Raw genomic sequence first — 20,423 nt, forward strand, 5'->3', positions numbered from 1 at the left:
TATTGTTATTTTCCTTTTCCATCATAATCTGGATTCTTGGATGTAGACTATTGAAGTGACCGAGAAAGGAGTCTACTGCACCTGTGCCATGAGGCCAAATCGAGAATACATTATCTACATATCTTAGCCAAATAGAAGGTTTGAGAGAGGGGCTGTGTCTATGGCTCGTTTTTCAAACTTTTCCATGTGAAAATTGGCAAGAGGGAGTGGGGGAATCCTTAGCATTTCCTTCTGTTTGTAAATGGGTAGATCAGCCACTGTCCGTTTAGATGAACACAAATCTTACATCTGCAATCACGAGTATGGGCAATCTGACCTTGCAGACCATATATTGGACATATTTGACACAACTCGCAGGATCTCATCATCATCATCATCATCAAATTCCTGCCATGTACCCTCAAGGGGTGTACAGGATATGATAGTACTATATGAAAAATTTACATCATTACTAACTTCCTATCTACAATTTTCCTCCAAATCAGTCTGTTACTTGTCAAGACTCCAACATTATCAGATCTTATATTTCTATCGTCTAAGGCACTTTGTACCGTATCAATCCACCTATATCTTGGTCTTCCTCTGGGTCGTTTTCCTGCCAACCTGGCAGAGAACACTTGTTTTGCTAATCTTTCCTCTCCCATTCTATTTAAGTGACCATACCATCTGAGATTAGCTCTGCTAACGCATTCCTGGATGCTGACAATGTCAAGTTCTTTCCTAATATCCTCATTTTTAATATGATATTGCCATTGATGCCATCTGTTCACGCCTCTAATCTTTCTCAGGACTCTCATATCTGCGGTCTCTAGTCTTTGGTCAAGTGTTTTACTTCTGACCCAGCTCTCATATCCATAAGTTAAAATTGGTTTGAACACAGTCTTGTATACAGCTAATTTAGTGTTCCGACTAATTTCTTTCTTATTCCATATGAATTTATTCAATTGACTTCCCACGATACCAGCTTTGCTGATTCTGTTGTCTATTTCTATATTTAGTTTACCATCTTCAGTAAAAATTGTGCCTAAGTAGCTGAAATGTTTTACTTGTTCCACAGGTTCTCCATTCACAACACAGTTGACATTTTCAATGATTCTGCCTATTTTCATTGTCTTTGTCTTTTTATTGCTGACCTTCATACCATATCTATTACAACAGCTATTCAATTTAGTCAGAGAATCTTGCAGACTTGTAGCGGATTTATTTAGAAGTATAACATCATCCGCATAAAGCAAAGAGCTGACATTAACATCTCCAATTTTGATATCAGGTTTAATACCACATTCCTTCATAATGTGATCCATATAGATAATGAATAACAGAGGGGATAATGTACATCCTTGTCTCACACCAGATTTAACATTAAACCATCTTCCTGTACTTCCTTCAATTCTAACTGCTGACTCACAACTCAAATAAAGACTAAGTATTGCTTGATATAATGCCCCATTGACACCATATAACTGCAGCGTATTGAATAGATTCTCTCTTGGCACCTTGTCATATGCCTTTTCCAAATCGACAAAACTTAAATACAGATCTTTGTTATATTCCCATGCTTTCTCGACTATTTGTCGTAAAGTGAAGATCTGATCCTGACAGCCTCTATTTGGCCTGAATCCAGCTTGTTCTTCACCAAGCTTTTCTTCCACAATTCTTCTCAACCGTTTCTCAAGTATACTTGCATAGATCTTGCCAGGAACACTCAGTAGGGAAATACCTCTGTAATTCTCACATTCAGTTTTATTTCCCTTTTTATATATGGGTACTATGAGAGCTCTACTCCAATCATCGGGAATTCGTCCCTCTGTCCAGGCTTTCTGAACTATGCAGTGCAACCACTGTAAGACTCTTATACCACCATACTTCAGCATTTCTGGTCGAATATCATCTACTCCTGCTGCCTTTCCACATTTCAAGCCTTTGATGGCTTTTTCTACTTCAAGTATAGATATGTATTCCTGACTGCATGCCTGGTCAGTGTTTTTTATCACTGTGCTGTCATCACTGCTTGTTTCATTTAGCAGTTTTTCAAAGTAATTACTCCATACTTCAAGGATATCTTTTTCTCCTGTTTTCATTTCACCTTTATCATCTCTAATTCCTTTCACAGCACTCTTTCCTCCATTCCTAAGCTTCTTCAACAACCTCCAGAATATTTTGCCACCTTCTTGATATTTATTTTCTATATTCTTGCCAAAGTCCTCCCATGACTTTTGTTTAGCTAGTTTTACACACTGTTTAGCTTTCTTACATTTGTCTCTGTATTCTGTAAGAGTAAAAGCTGACTTATTTGCCAGGAACTTTTGATATGCTTTCTTCTTTTCCTTCACTGCCTCTTTAACTTCCTGTGTCCACCAGGGAGTTCTGATTTTTTTATCTTTGCACACAACCTCACCACATGCCTCTCTGGCAGAATCAATCAATGTTTCCTTCAGAGTTTGCCACTGAATCTCCAAGGTTTGATTCCTGTTCTCAAACTCTTTCATTTTCTTTTCAATAATATTTCTGTATTTTAGTCTACAGTTTACACATGAGAGCTGCTCAACTTTTATTCGCTTTAAAACTTTCTTACATGTTATTCTTTTCAATATGAAATTCAATTTTATCCTGCTCAAGACTAAATAGTGATCACTTCCAATTTCAAATCCTCTGTACACTCTGGTGTCCTGCACCAGGGAGAAAACATCACTATCAACAATAACATAGTCAATGAGACTTTTCTTATTCCTAGCCTCTTCTCTCCATGTGAATTTGTGCACATTTTTATGTTGGAACATGGTGTTAGTAATAACCAGTCCATGTCCTGAGCAGAAATCCAACAGATATTTGCCATTATTATTAGCTTTGCTCTTTTCTCCAAATTTTCCCAAAATATTTTTGTATGTCTCACAATCATTTCCTACTCTACTATTTAGATCCCCAACAAGGACCAACTTTTCCTTTTTCATTGTGTCAGTTGCTTTTTCTAAAGCCTCAAAAAATTCCTCCACTTCTACCTTAGTAGAACCTTCTGTGGGACCATAGGCACAAATAAGTCTCATTGTCCAGTTCCCCATTCTCATATTTGCCCACATTACTCTACTTGAGACTGACTGCCATTCAAGAAGATTAGCCTCGTATTTTGTGTTGAATACTATGGCTACTCCTTCTTTTCCTTGATTGTTATTGCCTGAATATAACATTTTGTATTTATTGCTCAGAAAGATCTCACCAGTTTTGGTCTTTTTTGTTTCAGTCACCCCTATTATGTCGATCTGGTACTTATCTAATTCCTCAGCTAGCTCCATTTCTTTGCCATTCAGGCTTCTTACGTTGATAGTACCGATCTTTAACTCTGGTGATGTTGAGTTGGGGTTTGTTTTCAGATTTGTTCCAGTAGCTGACTTTTCGCTGTTCGCCCTGGTTCCCTGGCGAAAACAACGGGGGCCTTGTTTAACCGGGCGACGCCCCAGCCGGCATGAAATTTTGTCATGTTGTACCATCATTTTTTATTTTGGTTTAACCAATAAGAATACAATTTGGTCGGCTAAATCCCAAATTGCCAGCCCATCCTCGTTCGTTCAGTATCAAAGTAGATACCCAACAGGGTGCACCACGAGAAGGTGAGGATTGGACATTAGGTCAGAAGCCCTGGTCGGTTCTCCGCATTCCTTTAAAGGCTATGTGGAGGTCTCCTCTCAGTTATACAGCTTTGACCCTTAAGCACCCCTTTGACCCTTTTCTTCTGGAAGAAAATCATCATGCTCCACCCATTGTAAATTTAAAAAGAGAAGATTATATTTTGGAATCTGCAGCGGCACTCAGAAATTTTCCTAATCTCAACAATATGTATGCATGAGACATCCTAAAATTTGGAGAAACGGTAATTGTATGAGGTCTCAGTTTACATCCTAGTCTGCCTACAAATGCGCATAGAGGCACACCACCTAGATAGGACATTACAGTCACCCACGTGTTTCACTTAGTAGTGTGTGTGTGTGTGTGTGTGTGTGTGTGTGTGTGTGTGTGTGTGTGTGTGTGTTATAAGTGTTATTTGTACTCCCTGAAGATGTCGTAGTGACAGACGAAATATTGGAAGCATTAAAATTAGTTTTTAATCCTTTCCTAATGCTGTCGATACTCCATTAAACCTCCAACATTATGTCCTCCCAGCACTTAAGCATTAACACACTATAACTTTGTGTAATTCATATAGAGGGTTACATAACTCATTATTACAAAAAAAAAAAGTAACAGTTAATCGTGATTATGTGACAAAACTTGGAGACAGGTATGCAATCAGAATGGTTGGTGTTTGAATAGTGTTATAAAGTTTCAAGGAAGAGATGATCAGATTTCAATGAACTTGAATTTAGAATCTTGGTTTGATTCCAAAGAACTCTTGTGTCAGTGGAAAACCCAGACTTGCCAAATTCTAGGAATTTGAAGTCCTGATGTTCATGGATTCTAATCTCAGTAGAATAGCCTGTCTGTCCATGTTCACACCATTATGTATCACAAAAAGATAGATATTAAAACTTTTATACACCATTCTCACTCCATCTGTTCTGCTGATTCCATTTTGTTGGAAGAAATAAATAAAATAAAAACAAGCATGGCTAGTAATAGATATAACCAAGATCCAGAAAACTGACAAATATCCATCAACCAGACTACAATCTGATGTAATAAAGGGTTCCATATCCTATCTTAAAGGAACATCAGAGCAAACTGCAAGAGTTTGTAAGTATAATCTACGCATCATCTTCAAACCAGTCTGGAAACTGTCGTCGTCTTCTTTTCTACCATCCACCAAGTATAAATTACCACTTTTCTCTCCTTGCCTGATAACTATCCAGCATCTGTTTATGTTGACTGTTATTTTGGGCAGATAGGCAATTCTGCTAAGATTAGAATTTGCGAACATCAGGACTACATTAAATTCTTGGAAAGTGACAGTAGACAGAGTTCTCTGAAATCAAAGCAAGATTCTGCACTCCACTCATTTTAAATTTGATCATTTGTTTCTTCCTTGAAACTTTACACAAAATTGTTATTCTTCAGTGATTTCAGTGCTTTAACTTCAGAGAAAGACAAATTAGGATGCAGAGGCTTGGCACTAAAAAGAATTTTAGCACATTTGAAACGAAAACTGTTAGCTGTTTTTTGAGATAAGGATCGAAGACCTCTATCTATAATATGAAAATAAGTTTTATTATTAAAGGGATAAAAATCCTATGTTGTTATATAGCCAGTAAGTGAAACTCAAGATCGAGAACTACGATCTATGAGTTTCAATGCTGAAAAACTATCGGCGAAGGCAATTCGAAGTAAAGGTGGAGCAAGCTCCCTCACTATTCTTGATATTCTCTCATAATGTAAAACACAGCTCCTAGGAGATGTAATACTATAACAACATAGGATTTTTATCCCTTTAATATCTATTAAGTTGCCAGAAAACTAGCCATTTGGCTTTTCATTTTAATTACAAGTTTTATTATTATTATTATTACAACACGACACCTCCAGGGAGTCCAATGACTTATCGAGGGAGGGCACTTACTCTACAACTCTGTCTCCACCTCAATCCACCAATTACAACTACCATCATCATCTACTCCAATGCCATCTACCTCCTACCACCACCACCAGTATTTTCACAGACAATCACAAACATCCATGCCCAGGGTGGGATTCAAACCCGCAACCTTTTTGCTGGAGAGCGGATATTATTATTATTGTTCCGGGCAACTCCAAGGAGTCGACAGACTCAGCGAGGGAGGCACTAACATCATGTCAAGAACAACTATTCGACATTGACACAGTATCTATCATACCTTGCCTTGAACTCATTCACAGTCGTAGCACCCACAACAGACTCTGGAAGCTTATTCCACTCATTCACCACTCTCCAGGTAAAAAACCTAGCTCTAACACCCTTGTCAACCACGCTCTTGCCCAGCTTCCATGCATGGCCCCTAGTCCTCCCACCACCAGTCATATTTTCAAAAATATCTTCTGGATCAATCTTATAGAAACCCTTCAGTAATTTGAATGTCTCAATCATAATCACCCCTCCTTTGCCTATCGTCCAATCTCTGCAATCCACAAATCTTCAACCTATTCTCATAAGGTTCATTCCACAGACCTGCTATCATCTTAGTCACTCGTCTCTGGATCCTCTCCACTTCCTCCCCATCACGAAGAAACCCTGGTGCCCATAACTGGGCACAGTAGTCCAGATGGGGTCTTATCAAGGCTCGATACAGAGGAACAACACTCGTTTGTCTCTGCATGTTAAAGTATTTTTCAGAAGCCAAGTGATTTGATGAGCTGATTTAGTCACTTTTGCAATGTGCCCCCTAAACTTCAATTCCCTATCCACCAACACTCCCAAATTCCTGGCCTCATCAATCTCCTGGGGTACGGTTCCACCAATGCGATATACTGCTGCTATTCTTTTCACCCCAAAGTGCATAACCTTACACTTTGCCACATTAAATTGACATCCATTTTTCCTAGCCCAGTCCTCCAAACTATCCAAATCATCCTGTAAAATTTTGACAACCACTTGCATCAGATCGTAAGTTCATAAGGATACCCTATTGGAAGAGATGGCAAAATCATATCCTTTTTATAAAACAAAAAAAGTCCATCCTCTGTTAGTGGAAGGCCAGAAATATTGATGTCGAGTTACATAAATAGGCGAAATGTTTATTTCTTCATTAAGAGTGTTGGTTCTAGAGTGGATTACAAGTGAATCAAACTTATGCCTTAAATTATCATGAGAAGCAGTAAAAACATGCAGAAAAGAAATTGATGAAATACATAAAATAGTGTTGAAAATTTCGGCCACTAATACAGATTCTAAAGCTTTTTGATAGAAATGATTTCTCTATTTAAGAGGGCTAAAGATTTTTTAGCTTCATAGAGTCAATAATTTAAAAGTGACCTATTAGCCTTTGAGTAAATCCAATGAGCTTTATGAGACCTATAAACTTCATTTATTTTACAACAGGTAGGAATAATCTGAGTCATCTTACAGTCTTTTAGAAATATAATTCTGTTTAAATATTACTGAAACAAATCACTACACTTCATGGAAGGGGGTCTACTTCTAAACAATGTGCTAGTTAGGGTAAAGGGTTAGTAAAGAAGGCTAAATGCATTAGCAGAATTATATTTCTAAAATGCTGTGGATCTCTTTATTTCTTCAACAAATCCAATAGTTTAAGTCTGTCTCCTTTGTGGGAGATAATTGTCTAGTTACTAATTGAAATTTTCTATCATTGCTCAGCAGTAAGATGCTGCTGATCTGATGCAAGCTATAAATCAAATTACATCTTCATGTAATTTGATTTATAACCTGATTTTGTTAAGAAAGTATAATGAATGAGTCCAGCTTCCACTAATGGTAATAAAGGTTGAAACTGGTATGGACAGTGACCTTCCCATAATGCATGGCAATATATACAACATCTGACAGGAATTGATACCATGAAATACTATGGCATTTCCTCTATATACATGTAACCTCTTGTGAGGTTACTTCACAAGTTCACTCTTGAGTAAAGGATACAAACATAATATAGCAATATATCATTTACATGACTTCTACCATTGATTTACTTCTCAGTATCGCTACAATAAATATCAAAATCAGTCTGGATAGTGACTTCCCATAACAATGTGCATATCCAAAAGGAAGCATAGAAGGCTAGGGCAAGTTGATGTGAAATCATCTACCTCCATATACAAGTAGCTTATTATAAATTAAAGATGCTAAGAAATTATATTCTTGGTTTCATCTTTTATCCAAATGTAAAGAATGAAATATCCAAGTGTAAAAGGTGTAATTGCATGTGAAGTCACTTCATGACTGGGCTACTTGTATATAGAGGCTAATGAGTTCACATCTATTGCCTTAGTATCTCATAATGCAATGCACATATCTTTCCAGTTTCAACCTTAATTGAGGTCTCATCAGTGGGAGTCAGACCCAGAAGTGATACCAAGGTATGTAGAAGTCATATTTCTCATTAATGTATACATGTATAATGCTATGCCTTATACATGTCTGTAAGGATATGTGCATTGCATTATGGGATGTCAAGGCAATCGATGTGAAGTCATTAGTCTCTATATACAAGTAGCCCAGTCATGAAGTGACTTTATGCACAAAATTACTTTGCTTACACTTGGATAAAGGATGAAACCAAGAATATAATTTTTTGGCATCTTTAATTTATAGTATAACCAAGTGAAAGAACTTTCAACAAGTAGTCTATTGTGATGTTACTTCATGTGTTGATAATTTGGTAAAGGAAAGAAAAGAAGAAATTTTTTTGTTAAATATAATTTACAAAGTACATTATACATCCAAATAAAGCACACCAAAAGAGGAGGAAAAGACATTTATTCTATAGGTTTCAAGGTGTACTGTGAAGGGATGTTGCTGATAATGCAAAGATAGGTAGGGTAATCAGGAATGCTGCTGATATGCAGTACTTGCAGAATGATTTGAATAGGCTGGAATTGTTGGCATGGGAAAATGGATGTCAGTAAATACAAGGTCATGCAATTTGGTGTGATTAGTTATCCAGTTTCGTATTATAAGAAGAAACTGATCAGGCTAGGGATCTTGGAGTGTTAGTCATTTTGCCTCTTTACAGGGCCTTGATAAAACCTCACTTGGACTATTGTGCACAGGTTTGGTCTTAGTTTCCATTGTGATTCTGATACAGTGGAGAGAATGCAAAGAAGAGTGTCAAAAATTATATCAGGATTGTGGAATAATGATCATGAAGACAGATTGAGACTGTAGACACTAGCAAACAGGAGAAAGAAGGATGATATGATTGAGACTTACAGACTTCTGAAAGGATCATAGAGGGTTTCATTTATTCATCAGTGGCTTTAACAAGTACTTAAGCACCTACAGTCTTCCAAGTCTTACAGGATTTCAGTTGATGGAATTTTTCATTTTATGGAGGGTGGGGAAGGGACAAGAGGGTATCCTTGGAAGTTGAGAATGAATACTGCTAAGAAGGGAGTGAGGGCTATATTTTTCTCTCATAGGGTAGTAGTGCATGATTGGAATGAATTGCCATTGGATGTTGTGTGTGCAAGCAGTATGAATGAATTCAAGAATAAGTACAATAGCTGGTGTATGTAGTATGTGGCCTCCCTCGATGATTCTCTGACTCCCTGGAGGTCTCTCTTAATAATAATAAAAATATATATAAATGACACATACTTATGTTGCCTATATATATTCTTAAGAGCAACTCCAATTATTTATGAATTGGAGTAGCTCTTTAAATGATTAAAATCGGAACTGATTAAACCGTTATATACTTGCTTGCCACCACCAATTCACATTAGAATTAACGAATGCAGTTAACTGGATTTTTTTGATGTTTTAATCTCAAAAATAAATAAGGTAGCATTTCATTGGACATTTTCTGTAAGCCTACTCATATTGATGCTATCTTCATGCTTCATCTCTTCACCATCCCTCCAAAAATTTAGGCATAATTCACAGCCTAAAAAAATTAGAAATTTATTTTAAAAGATGGAGCTAAGCTAAAAGAGGAACTTCAATCTATTCTGTGCAGTTTGTTCCTAACAGATATTCCAAGAACACCATCTGGAGGATATACCTCCTACTAAAATCTATTTTAGCATTCAGAACTGTTGAGAGACTCAACAATTATTGCTTTCTTTTCCAGTTGGTGAAACAGATCCTAGGGTGATGGCTGTTAAGATGTACTAAAAAAAGGTTTTAATATATCCAAGCCATGTGTCCAAACTGAGAATATATCATCAGCATGAACCATTTGTTGAAAGTTTTTTCATTTGGTTATAAATAAAATTAAAGATACCAAGATATTATATTTTTATCTAATCCTTTACCAAAGTGTAAGCAAATAACATTTGCATATAAAGTATTTTCATGACCAGGCTACTTGTATATGGAGACTAATGACTTCACATTATCTGTGTGTTAAGGCTTAAGTTCTGGGAGGGCATCATGTTGGAAGTTTAATGGAGTATTGACAGCACTAGGAAAGGATTGTTGTTGTTGTCGTGAGGTTCCCCCCATTTTCCTCATCCATCCCTTAGGAGTGGTTGAGGTTGTGCCCTCGAATGAGGGACTTCTAAGTATTTTTTGCTGTAGATCCGTGTGTGTGTTTGTTCACAGGATGGGTTTGCCTGTTCTGAGGGATGAAAAACCTGAGATTCCGGGAGGGGGAAAAAACCCTCTACCTTCGTATGAGACCGGCTAACTCACCTTTAGTCAAAAGAGACCAGATAAAGGTCTCTTTTGACTAAAGAGACCAGATAAAGGTCCTCACGTCATACACAGGAAACGAGACCAGGTCTTTCCAACCAAAGGGCATCGTCTATACCGACTGAGCTATGGAGACTCTATTAGGAAAGGATTAAAAACTAATTTTAATGTTTCCAATATTCGTCTCAGTCACTGAGACATTTTCAGGAAGCAAATAACACTTTCAACACACACACAAAGACAGCACAATACTTAATGAAACACGTGGGTGAATCTAAAGTCCTATCTAGGTAGTGAACCCTCTATGAGCATTTGTAGGTAGCCAATATTCTTTCCCATTTGTCACCACCAAAAAAAAGTAATCTATCTTCAGGTCAACTCGCAGAAAGATAAAAGTATTGTCATCATCAGAATGGATAAGGGTTGCCACAGTTTTCTTGATGCCATGGAATATAATCAAAAATGGATATTATTCTCTGAGATTGCACTACCTACATCTCCACTAGATCACAATCCAACAAAAATGCAAGTTAAGAAAATTAAAAAACTTACTTATAAAAAGTATCTTCCTGGCTGCCAGACATTACAAAAAAACTCAAATATCCCCCCCCCCCTTCCCTCCGGATATATGATTTACCAAAAATCAACAAATCTCCCCCCACCCACACACACACACACACACTGGACTTATCGCATCCTATATAAAAAGCTTTCCATTTCAAAACCTTGATTGAGAATCTAACTTTAAATGATACATATACAGGGTGTTCGGGATAAATTTGACAGTTTCGTAAGGAAAAAGAAAATCTTCTTTGTATCTATTAAATTTAATGAATTGACAAAAAAACATTACAGGCAGAGTTAATTACAATACTATCAACAAGATTTACTCAAAATAACCACCATTAGCATCGATCACAGCTTCAATTCTGCTTCGGAACCTCGAACAAGCTGATGCTACAGTCTCCCTGGGAAGGGCCGCAAAAACTGTTTTAATTTTATCCATTAACTGGGCTTTTGTATTACTGGAAGTGCGATTGGTGTCTTTTTCAACTGCGCCCCATACAAAATAATCCATGGGGTTAAGGTCTGGGGAGTTTGGAGGCCAAACATTTGGACTGGTGAAGTTGTAGAAATTTTCAGACAACCATTTTTGACTTTTCCCAGAGGTGTGGCAAGGGGCCGAATCCTGCTGCCATACATACGGCCTACCATTGGCTACCCTTGTTATCCAGGGCTTGACTACAGTTAGCAACTCCACGAACAAAGCCCGAATTCCAATGCCAGGGTTCTTCAACACCTGTTCCTGCAGATTTGCGAGGAATTCTGCTGTACGAACGCAATCAGATCGTCTGCTAGGGATCTTTCTTCTTGCTACATCCTCGTAGTCACCATTGCAAGTCTCTAGTTCATGCCTGATTGTTTTTACTGTATTCAGGGAGCATTGGGCAGCAGTCGTAATATCCTTATTTTGATGGCGGGCACGAATCATCATGATACAAGTTATTCTCTTCCATGATTCAGGTGGGTTCCAGCTATCCATCCTTTCTGACATCTTGTATATGAATGAAGAAGGGTCCAAACTTTTAAATGAAGAGAAGTGTGTGTTAATACATGTAACTTACGGAAAAATATAATTAATTATAAATATGTCAAATTTATCCTGAACACCCTGTATATTGGTAAGCTTTGACATCACCTCACTGTTTATCAATATTCCCATAAATGACACCCTAGCACTCTTAAAAAACATTTTCCCTTTTAGATATCTTAGATCTCTTTCCTTTTGCCAATTCTTGGTTATTTTTCTTGGAATAACAAAACTTACAAACAGAGGTAACTGCTATCACCAATTTTTACATGGAAAAGTTTGCAAAGCGAGCCATAGACACAGCCCCTCTCAAACCTTCTATCTGGCTAAGATATGTAGATAATGTATTCTCAATTTGGCCTCATGGTGCAGACACAGTAGACTCCTTTCTCAGTCACCTCAATAGTCTACATCCAAGAATCCAGATTATGATGGAAAAGGAAAATAACAATAGTTTACCTTTCCTAAACACCTTAGTAACATATCTTCTAAATGGTAATCCATCCTTCACTGTGTAGAAAACCCACTCACATAGGCCAGATACATCCACAAACTTTCCCACCACCTCTCTCAACAATATGGCATCATCAAAACTCTAACCAATAGAGCCTATAATCTTTGTTCCAGTGGAACCTCTCTTTCAACTGAACTCAACCATATACACAACACCTTCCTTATCCAATGACTACAGTGATTACAGAATTAAAAAAAGAATCCCCATTCCTCGACCTCTCTTCAAGATTTCAGAAATACTATCACCATCCCCTAAGTTTGTGGCACACCGGAAAAAATAGCCAGGTCGTTAAAAAAAAAAGTACAACTTTTACACAGCTTTTAAGCCCCACCAGAAACTTGCTACCCTTATCCATTCTATCAAAGATCAGCTCCCTCCTCTCTCAGTGCCTGGCGTATATATAAAGTACCCTGTTACTGCAAGTTGGCTTATTTTGTACAGACATGTAGATCAGCCACTATCCAATTAGATAAACACAAATCAAATCTTACATCTGCAATCGCAACTATCATCAATCCGGCCTTGCAGACTGTGTATTGGACACAAGTGTCAGGATATTCTGGAAGGAAACCACCATGTTCCAGCATAGTAAATTTAAAAAGGAAAGACTATTTTTGGAATCTGCAGTGGCACTGAGAAATGAACCTAATCTAAACAAATACGGATACATAAAACTTCTGAAAATTTGTGAAACAATAATCATAAGAGGTCCCAGTTTAGATCCTAGGCCACCTACAAATGCCTAGGACTTTAGGGTCACCCACATGTTTCATTTAGCATTGTGTTGTCTTTGTGTGTGTGTGTGTGTGAGAGAGAGAGAGAGAGATGAAATATTGGAAACATTAAAATTAGTTTCTAATCTTTTCCTAGTGCTATCAGTACTCCATTAAACCTCAACATGACACAAAGTAACCATTGTTTCTCTTAAACTCTAGTGGTGTGTTCTCCTGCTTCCTCGCTGTGACCAAGACACAAAACATGTTTTGTGTCTTGGTCACAGGTTAACTAAACATATGTTACATGACTCATATTTTGAACATGCACAACCATCCTCTTCATGTTGATATCCTTGTAACAAGGATGAAATATATAGGAGTTAATTAAGTCTAATATTCTCCATGTTAACAATTATTAACAATATAGGAAGAAAAATTTGAAATGTTGGCTAAACTGTAAAACCTTGGATTGTGAAACGCTGTTGTAGAAGAAGCTGAACACTCAAGCGGAAAATGTATGAGGAAAACAATAGGCTGAAAAACTCAGGGAGACTGCAGTATTTTAAGACTTCTTTCAAAATGCTCAAATCAAAACATAATTTTTTTTTGTTTCTCAACATTTAGATGTGATAATTGTTTATGTGACCTTAACTTCCTTACCAGCCTTGACATGTTTACACATCAATAGTTACATGAATGCAAAGTATCCATTGAAATAACATTTGGATACTACTGGACAAATATAGATGTGATGCATAAATTAATTGATATTTCATCCATTATGGCTCGCTGGTTGGGTTGGGTTAAACAATAACTACCTAAAAAGAAGGAAACTTAGTGAATCCCATTAATGATTTTAGAAGGTTAATGAATATTAAGTGTTTAATTTATTGGGCATTATAGAATGAGTGCAACTTCCAATATAAAATTTTTTTAAAAAATACTTGCTTTTGCAAGAAATTTTGAAAATTGCAGATATTGTTTCTATATTTAAAAACCATTTAAAGTCTTTCTGCATTATATTTTCAGAGCTTATTTATCAGGAAGTATTAGAATATGAGCAAACCCACAATACTCTAGGAATTGGTTTAGTAGCAGGAAGATCTCTACCATCACATCATAATTCTCAAACAGGTACTTCTTCGACTTTTTTTTCTTCATTTCCTTTTCAGGTATCTATCCAGAATTCCATTGATGTGATATATGAGGATAGAGAGATGGATAATTGTTACATTGAGTAAGAGCACATTCAAAACAAACACTTCAGTTTTTCAACTGATAAGTATTTGTATTTTTCTCCCTTCTAAATAATCCATTTTTTAAAATGTTGTTTAATTTTGATGATATATATCAGAACACAGAATTATAAGTAAATAATTATTTATTCAGAGCACAAAAACACAGTATGCGAGACTACAACACCATGGTGTAACAAAGGGACTAGTTCAAGAAAATTGTAACAACAACACAAAGACTAAAGTCCTAATTAGGTGCCCTCTATCTAAATAAAAAAAAATTTTTTTTTTTAAGATAGAGGGTGCCTAATTAGGACTTTAGTCTTTGTGTTGTTACAATTTTGTTAAACTAGTCCCTTTGTTACACCGTGTTGTTGTAGTCTCGCATACTGTGTTTTTGTGCTCTGAAGATGCTGTTTATAACACCAGCGAAATATCAGCAATAAGTCAATAAATAATTATTTACTTATAATTCTGTGTTCTGATATATATACTATCAAAATTAAACAACATGAATGACGAACACATAAGCCATTTTTTAAAAAGCTCATTTTCTTAAAATTTTAGCTGTCATAAACTTATTTTGGAATTATAGTCAAAGCAACTAAGGCTATGAGATCAGTGTGTTATGTCTAGGAAATTTCGCATCTTAGACAAGATTGCCTACTGGCCTATGCTGGTTATTCGCATCTTAGACAAGATTGAAACCTGTGTGTTTCCATACAAATGGTATCATTTGCTATCGATTGGGCAAAAGAAACTTATTACTAAAAGCAGGTTAAATAAATTATTGAACCACATGGTTCTAATCTCCTTCAAAGGAACACATTCAAATAGGGTCTTTAACATTCAGAATGATAGAATACTAGTTATGTTTTTTTTTCTTTGAATAAGCCAGTAGTGTTGTTGACAAACTCATGACACTTGATTTAAATAAACAGTATAATCATTTCTCTAATGTATATTATGCCATTTATGCTCTGAAATTATCCTAAAAATTTGAAAAGAAAAATTTACAACTTTAAATGCCTTACAGAGATCAGCAACATATGACACTGTTTTCCCTATGATTCCAGCTATGTACAGTAAAATTGTTGCATCAACAATGTTGATACTTAATATATAATAAGTGGGTAATGTAATGTTCTTTTTGTCCAATAATAACTTCATAAAAAGTTATGATTGAACAAAATTATTATAATTGTTGGGAATTAATTATTGTGCATTGCATTTTTCTATAAGACCTACTGGCCTATGCTGGTGACATGGTGAACACAGTTGTGCTAATTCAGTATGTGTATGCTCTTGCAGCACCAGTTGAACTTGGTTTCATGTTTCTTTTTTGAATTGCACTTTTTTTTTTCATGAATTATATCAATAACAGATTTTGATTATAAAATCAAATCAAAAATCAATCAGTACTGAAGATTTACATTAAACACTTAAAATTACTAGCTTTGAAGTATTTTTGCTAACTCTAAATAGACGAAAAATATTTTTAAAATAACACACTCATTAATATTTTTCATGGAAAGTTTCATTTGATTTTTGATATTGTTTATGCAACGTCAGAAATCTCTTTTTATTTAATATGTAGTAGGATTTCCATTAATTTCTTTTTATTTTTAATTTAATCTTCAAAGTCAAGTTAGATGTTGTGTGTGTGTGTGTGTGTTTAGAATTTTGTTATAGACAAAATTGTAGACACTTAAAAAAATTATTTTTGTATAAATATTGCTTGTCTGTCAGTTGTTAATATATTTGTCATCATTGGGCAATTGCTAATTCAGTATTTGATATTTTTTATATCAAATATGCTAATGCATATTTGATATAAAAATACTTTCCTAAAGATATCTGAACTGAAATTTGCCCTCTGACATCTTGTCTGAACCTATTCCAAATGGCCAGACAAGATGGCCTAGCTTTTGCGTATGTTACCTTATCACTGCTTTCAACCACCTCCTTTATAAAACGAGTAGAAAAGCTTATGTGTTGGCAGTACATGCTAGTTTACTTAATGATATTTATCACATCCAGGAGTATATGAAGTGTCCTATTCTTGTGACCATGGCTTACAATGAACAGGCATGAACTTTGGACATCTAACTTGGAGAACATAAAAAAATGCATTTGGCACTATTGTTATGGCAAGTCAGGTCTAGCAGACCATGCCTTGGATACCCCTTCACACAGGATCAAATGGAAGAAAACAAAAGTGTTACACAGAAGTCATAAGTCAGAGAGATTGTTTTAGAAATCAGCAGCAGCTTTAAAACATACTCCAAACCTCAACAAGTATGGCTGTATCAATTTGCCAGAAATCTGGGAGACAGTCATTTTATACTTGTTTTCTTTCTCTTTTATCCAACAATAGATGGAGCCAATTATGACTAGTTTCTTGTGCTATGAAGATGTTGGAGCTAAATATTAATTATTCTCTTAACATTCTGTGTTGTGAATTAATAAAGTTAAATAAACTTATTTATACTCTTTTATGTTTCTTTCACTGCTCTAACTCATTCACTACAACACTTTCAGTTTCATGGCTGTCAGCATTGACTTCCATTACTTCATTTTTCTGCTTCCGACAAGTCTTACATTTGCTCATGAAACACCTATGACACTCTCTCTCTCTACTCCACTCTCATACCACAATCTATTTTCTCTTAGCAATAAATACATTGTGCATGCACACGCTACATTTTACAAATTCCCCAATATCAAATCACTGAATGATGTCATCTTATCTGCCATTGTTCTCGTTCTCGTTAGCACGATGAATAACACTATTTATGTATCATACATGGTATAAATATATATATAAAAAAACACTCAATCACAAAGTCATATATAAATCATACATGGTATAAATATATATATAAAAAAACACTCAATCACAAAGTCATATACAAGGATACTACAACCAATAATTATCAAAAATCAAACAGAGGGAGCCATCAATCATGACTGGAAAGAAAGCTAGCAACCCAATTACAGAAGGTGACAGGTAGACCAAAGAGTGGCAGTTTATCAGACCTTGATGCTAGATACGATCAAAAGCTCTGAAAATGTCAAGAGTGACAGTACAATTTCTCTGAACCTTTCCATAGTATGTGGATGATGTAAGCTAAGAGGTCAGCTGAGGTCTTGAATGACAGAATTCATACCGGTGGTGCTGATTAACTGGTAGGCTTCTAGATAGTGGAGAATTTGGATATTGATGACTTTCTCCATTAATTTAAAGAAAACCAAGGTGATGACAACTGATCAGTAGTTTGACAGTAGACTTTCTCTCTCCCTTTTTTGTAATAGGCTGGATATGTGATTGCTTCCATACATCGGAATAAGTACCAGCTATGTATAATAGATTGTAGAGATGATACATGACAGGTGTTAGCTCTGAAGCACAATGTTTTAGAACAATTGAAGAGATACCATTAGGAAAGGAGACGTTTTAGTGTCCAATTTTAGTAACTGTCTGATGTCTTTGTTGGAAAACTAGGCATACTGTGCTCAGATTCTGGTTTGGTAGGTGTTCAAGTAAAGTTCAAGTAAAAGACCAATGCTAGAAGGGAGTATGTATGGAATTGCAGAGCTGGTGATTATTATGACATTTGTGCCAGCCTGGTTGGCTGAGCGGATAGCATCTCTACTTTCTGACCATGTCACGTGTTTAAATCCCACTATGGTCAAGAATGTTTGTGTTTAGGTGAGAGATGAATTTCAGTGCCACCATGCTGTTTACTGGATACTTGAAGCAGCTTGAAAATATTTCATGTTTGGTTTCTAAAGGGAGTTTTTAGATTATATAAAAATACAAGAAAACCTTAATGGCATCATACTTCTGTGAGTTCTATTATCCATCGTAATGAATCTGCTATGATCACATAAGTAAAATTATTCATTCATTTCATTTCATTATCAATTTGAAAATGTATTCAAGTACTGATGTTAACGGAATTGTTGTTAAACTGATAGAGCAAATTGTGTTGTGACATCATACTACTGTTAATTTATGCTGCATAATGACTGTCATAACGTAGTTCCATAATTTTTAGGTCTTTTATGTACAACTTCTCTCCAAAAAGAAACCAAACTTTTCGAAAATAGAAGAAACTAGTGGTGTCACCTGTTTATGACATTTATTTCATTTGAAGCCAAATTATAGTGCCAAGAGTGATGGTATGTTTTGACAAATGGTCGGTCATCATGATATTCATGCCGTACGCGATGAATTCTCGCTATCAATCGCTTCAAAACTTCGAGATAAAACTCACCATTGACCGTTTGGTCAGGCGGAACGAATTCTTTGTGGATAATGCCCTTGGAATCGTAGAAATAAATCAGCATTGTCTTCACTTTTGACTTCTTCAAGCAACTTTTTTTCAGATGTCCCTCTTCTGGTAGTCTCCACTCAGCATTGTGGCGCTTTGTTTCGGGCTTATACTCAAAACACCACGTTTCATCACCAGTAACAATTGTTTCAAGAAAGTTTGAGTCCTTATGAGCAGTTTTAAGGAGACCCTTGCGGTGTTCAATTTAATACATTTTTTGGTCGTCAGTCAATGTGTGGGGAACAAATTGCAAATTCAATTTACGAAGCCCAAACTCTCAGTCAAAATGTTGTGCACAGTTGATTTTAGAATCAACTGTGCACAACATTCATCTTCAATCAATCTCACGGGTTTTCGGGTTTTCTTTGATGAAATCATGCACTTTTTGGATGTTAACTTCGCTCAGTACAGTTTTTGGGTGGCCCGGTTTTTGGACGTCCTCAAGCGTCTCATGACTACTCGTAAACTTGAGTATGGGAATAAGCATTCATCACTGTATGCTTTTTGATGCGTTTCGATAAAATTTTTACCAAGTTTAACTCAAAAGTCAATTGAGCTCTCTGTTTGAAACTCATTTTCTGACCGTTCGTCAAAACACACTGTCACTCTTGGCACTATAACTCGGCTTCTAATGAAACAAATGTATAAACAATTGACACAACACTAATGAAGGTTACTGCTTTCGACAACAAATAGGTACAACAGGTGGCGCCACTAGTTTCTTCTATTTTTGAAAAGTTCGGTTTCTTTTTGGACAGAGGGTGAATGCTGACCAAAGTTGGTTTAAGACAAGACCTTAATTTTTATTGCACTGCGTTGGCTTCATGTAGCTTTGTGCAGATACAGCTATTAAAGTCCATATTTTTGTTAGTTCTCAGAGATTACTTGATTCTTTTTCTTAATAGTATGCCTGATTTATGTGCTTTTTTTCCCTCAGTTCTGAAAAGTTAAAGGCAGAATTCAGTATTAAGCAAATAGAAATATGAGATGCAGCTTTGTGAAGAGTAGTTCCTCCCTTAGTAATTTACTGTTAATTTTTTTTTTAATAAAATGGCAGTCTAGTTGAATAAAGGAAATGGCTACACCATGATACTGCTTAACTTTTGCAGGTAAATTTAACAGGATACCATATGAAAATCTGCTCCAGTCAGAAAGACATCAGAGAGGAGTGTATGGTATAGTAGTATCCAGGAAAATACAATAAAGTATCATAGAGTTCTGTACTGGGGCTGCTGCTGTTTAATGGTATAGGAAATAATTGGGGAAAGACTAGGGATATTCAGTTGATGGTGCAAAACTGGGAATGGAAGTACAGGTAACCCTCGTATAATGCGGATGCTAGGTTACATAGAAATCCCACGTTATATAAATTGCGTTATCATCATCATGCATGTCAAGGATTTAGGCCTAGCATGGTCTGTTCCGGCCTTAGAAGTCATCGTTGAATCGTTTAAGAGGATGTCCTGGTTTTCTTTTTCCTAATGGCTTGTTTTGGTAATCTTTCTGTTTTCATTCTTATTATTTAAATTGCGTTATGCGTGACTCAAATCACGTAGAAAAAGTAGGGTTATGTTCCGTTATAATTTTTTTTAAGATTATATAAACAATGACATATCCAACAAAAAAAAAATATTTTTATTTAATTCAGGTAATTCACGTAAGTTAAGAAAACATATAAACTATGAAACAAATACATAGCATTAAATTATAAAAAGTTATAAATTGTATGTAAACCTCATTGCACATAATGCATA

General features: G+C 35.9%; 1 protein-coding gene across 3 annotated transcripts in view; it reads left to right on the forward strand.

The window, feature by feature from the left end:
- bsk (mitogen-activated protein kinase dJNK) overlaps positions 1-20,423 on the forward strand; it is a 462,799-nt gene that overhangs the window by 437,155 nt on the left and 5,221 nt on the right. For all 3 annotated transcript variants that reach the window (XM_090404432.1, XM_090404431.1, XM_090404430.1), the window contains one exon: positions 14,127-14,231. In XM_090404432.1, the coding sequence (XP_090260558.1) occupies positions 14,127-14,231 (105 nt within the window). The remainder of the gene's footprint in view (positions 1-14,126; positions 14,232-20,423) is intronic.

This window comes from Typopeltis vanoorti, chromosome 14 (assembly GCF_054136105.1).
Source record: "Typopeltis vanoorti isolate ZY-2024b chromosome 14, IOZ_Tvanoo_1.0, whole genome shotgun sequence".
Taxonomy (NCBI): domain Eukaryota; kingdom Metazoa; phylum Arthropoda; class Arachnida; order Uropygi; family Thelyphonidae; genus Typopeltis; species Typopeltis vanoorti.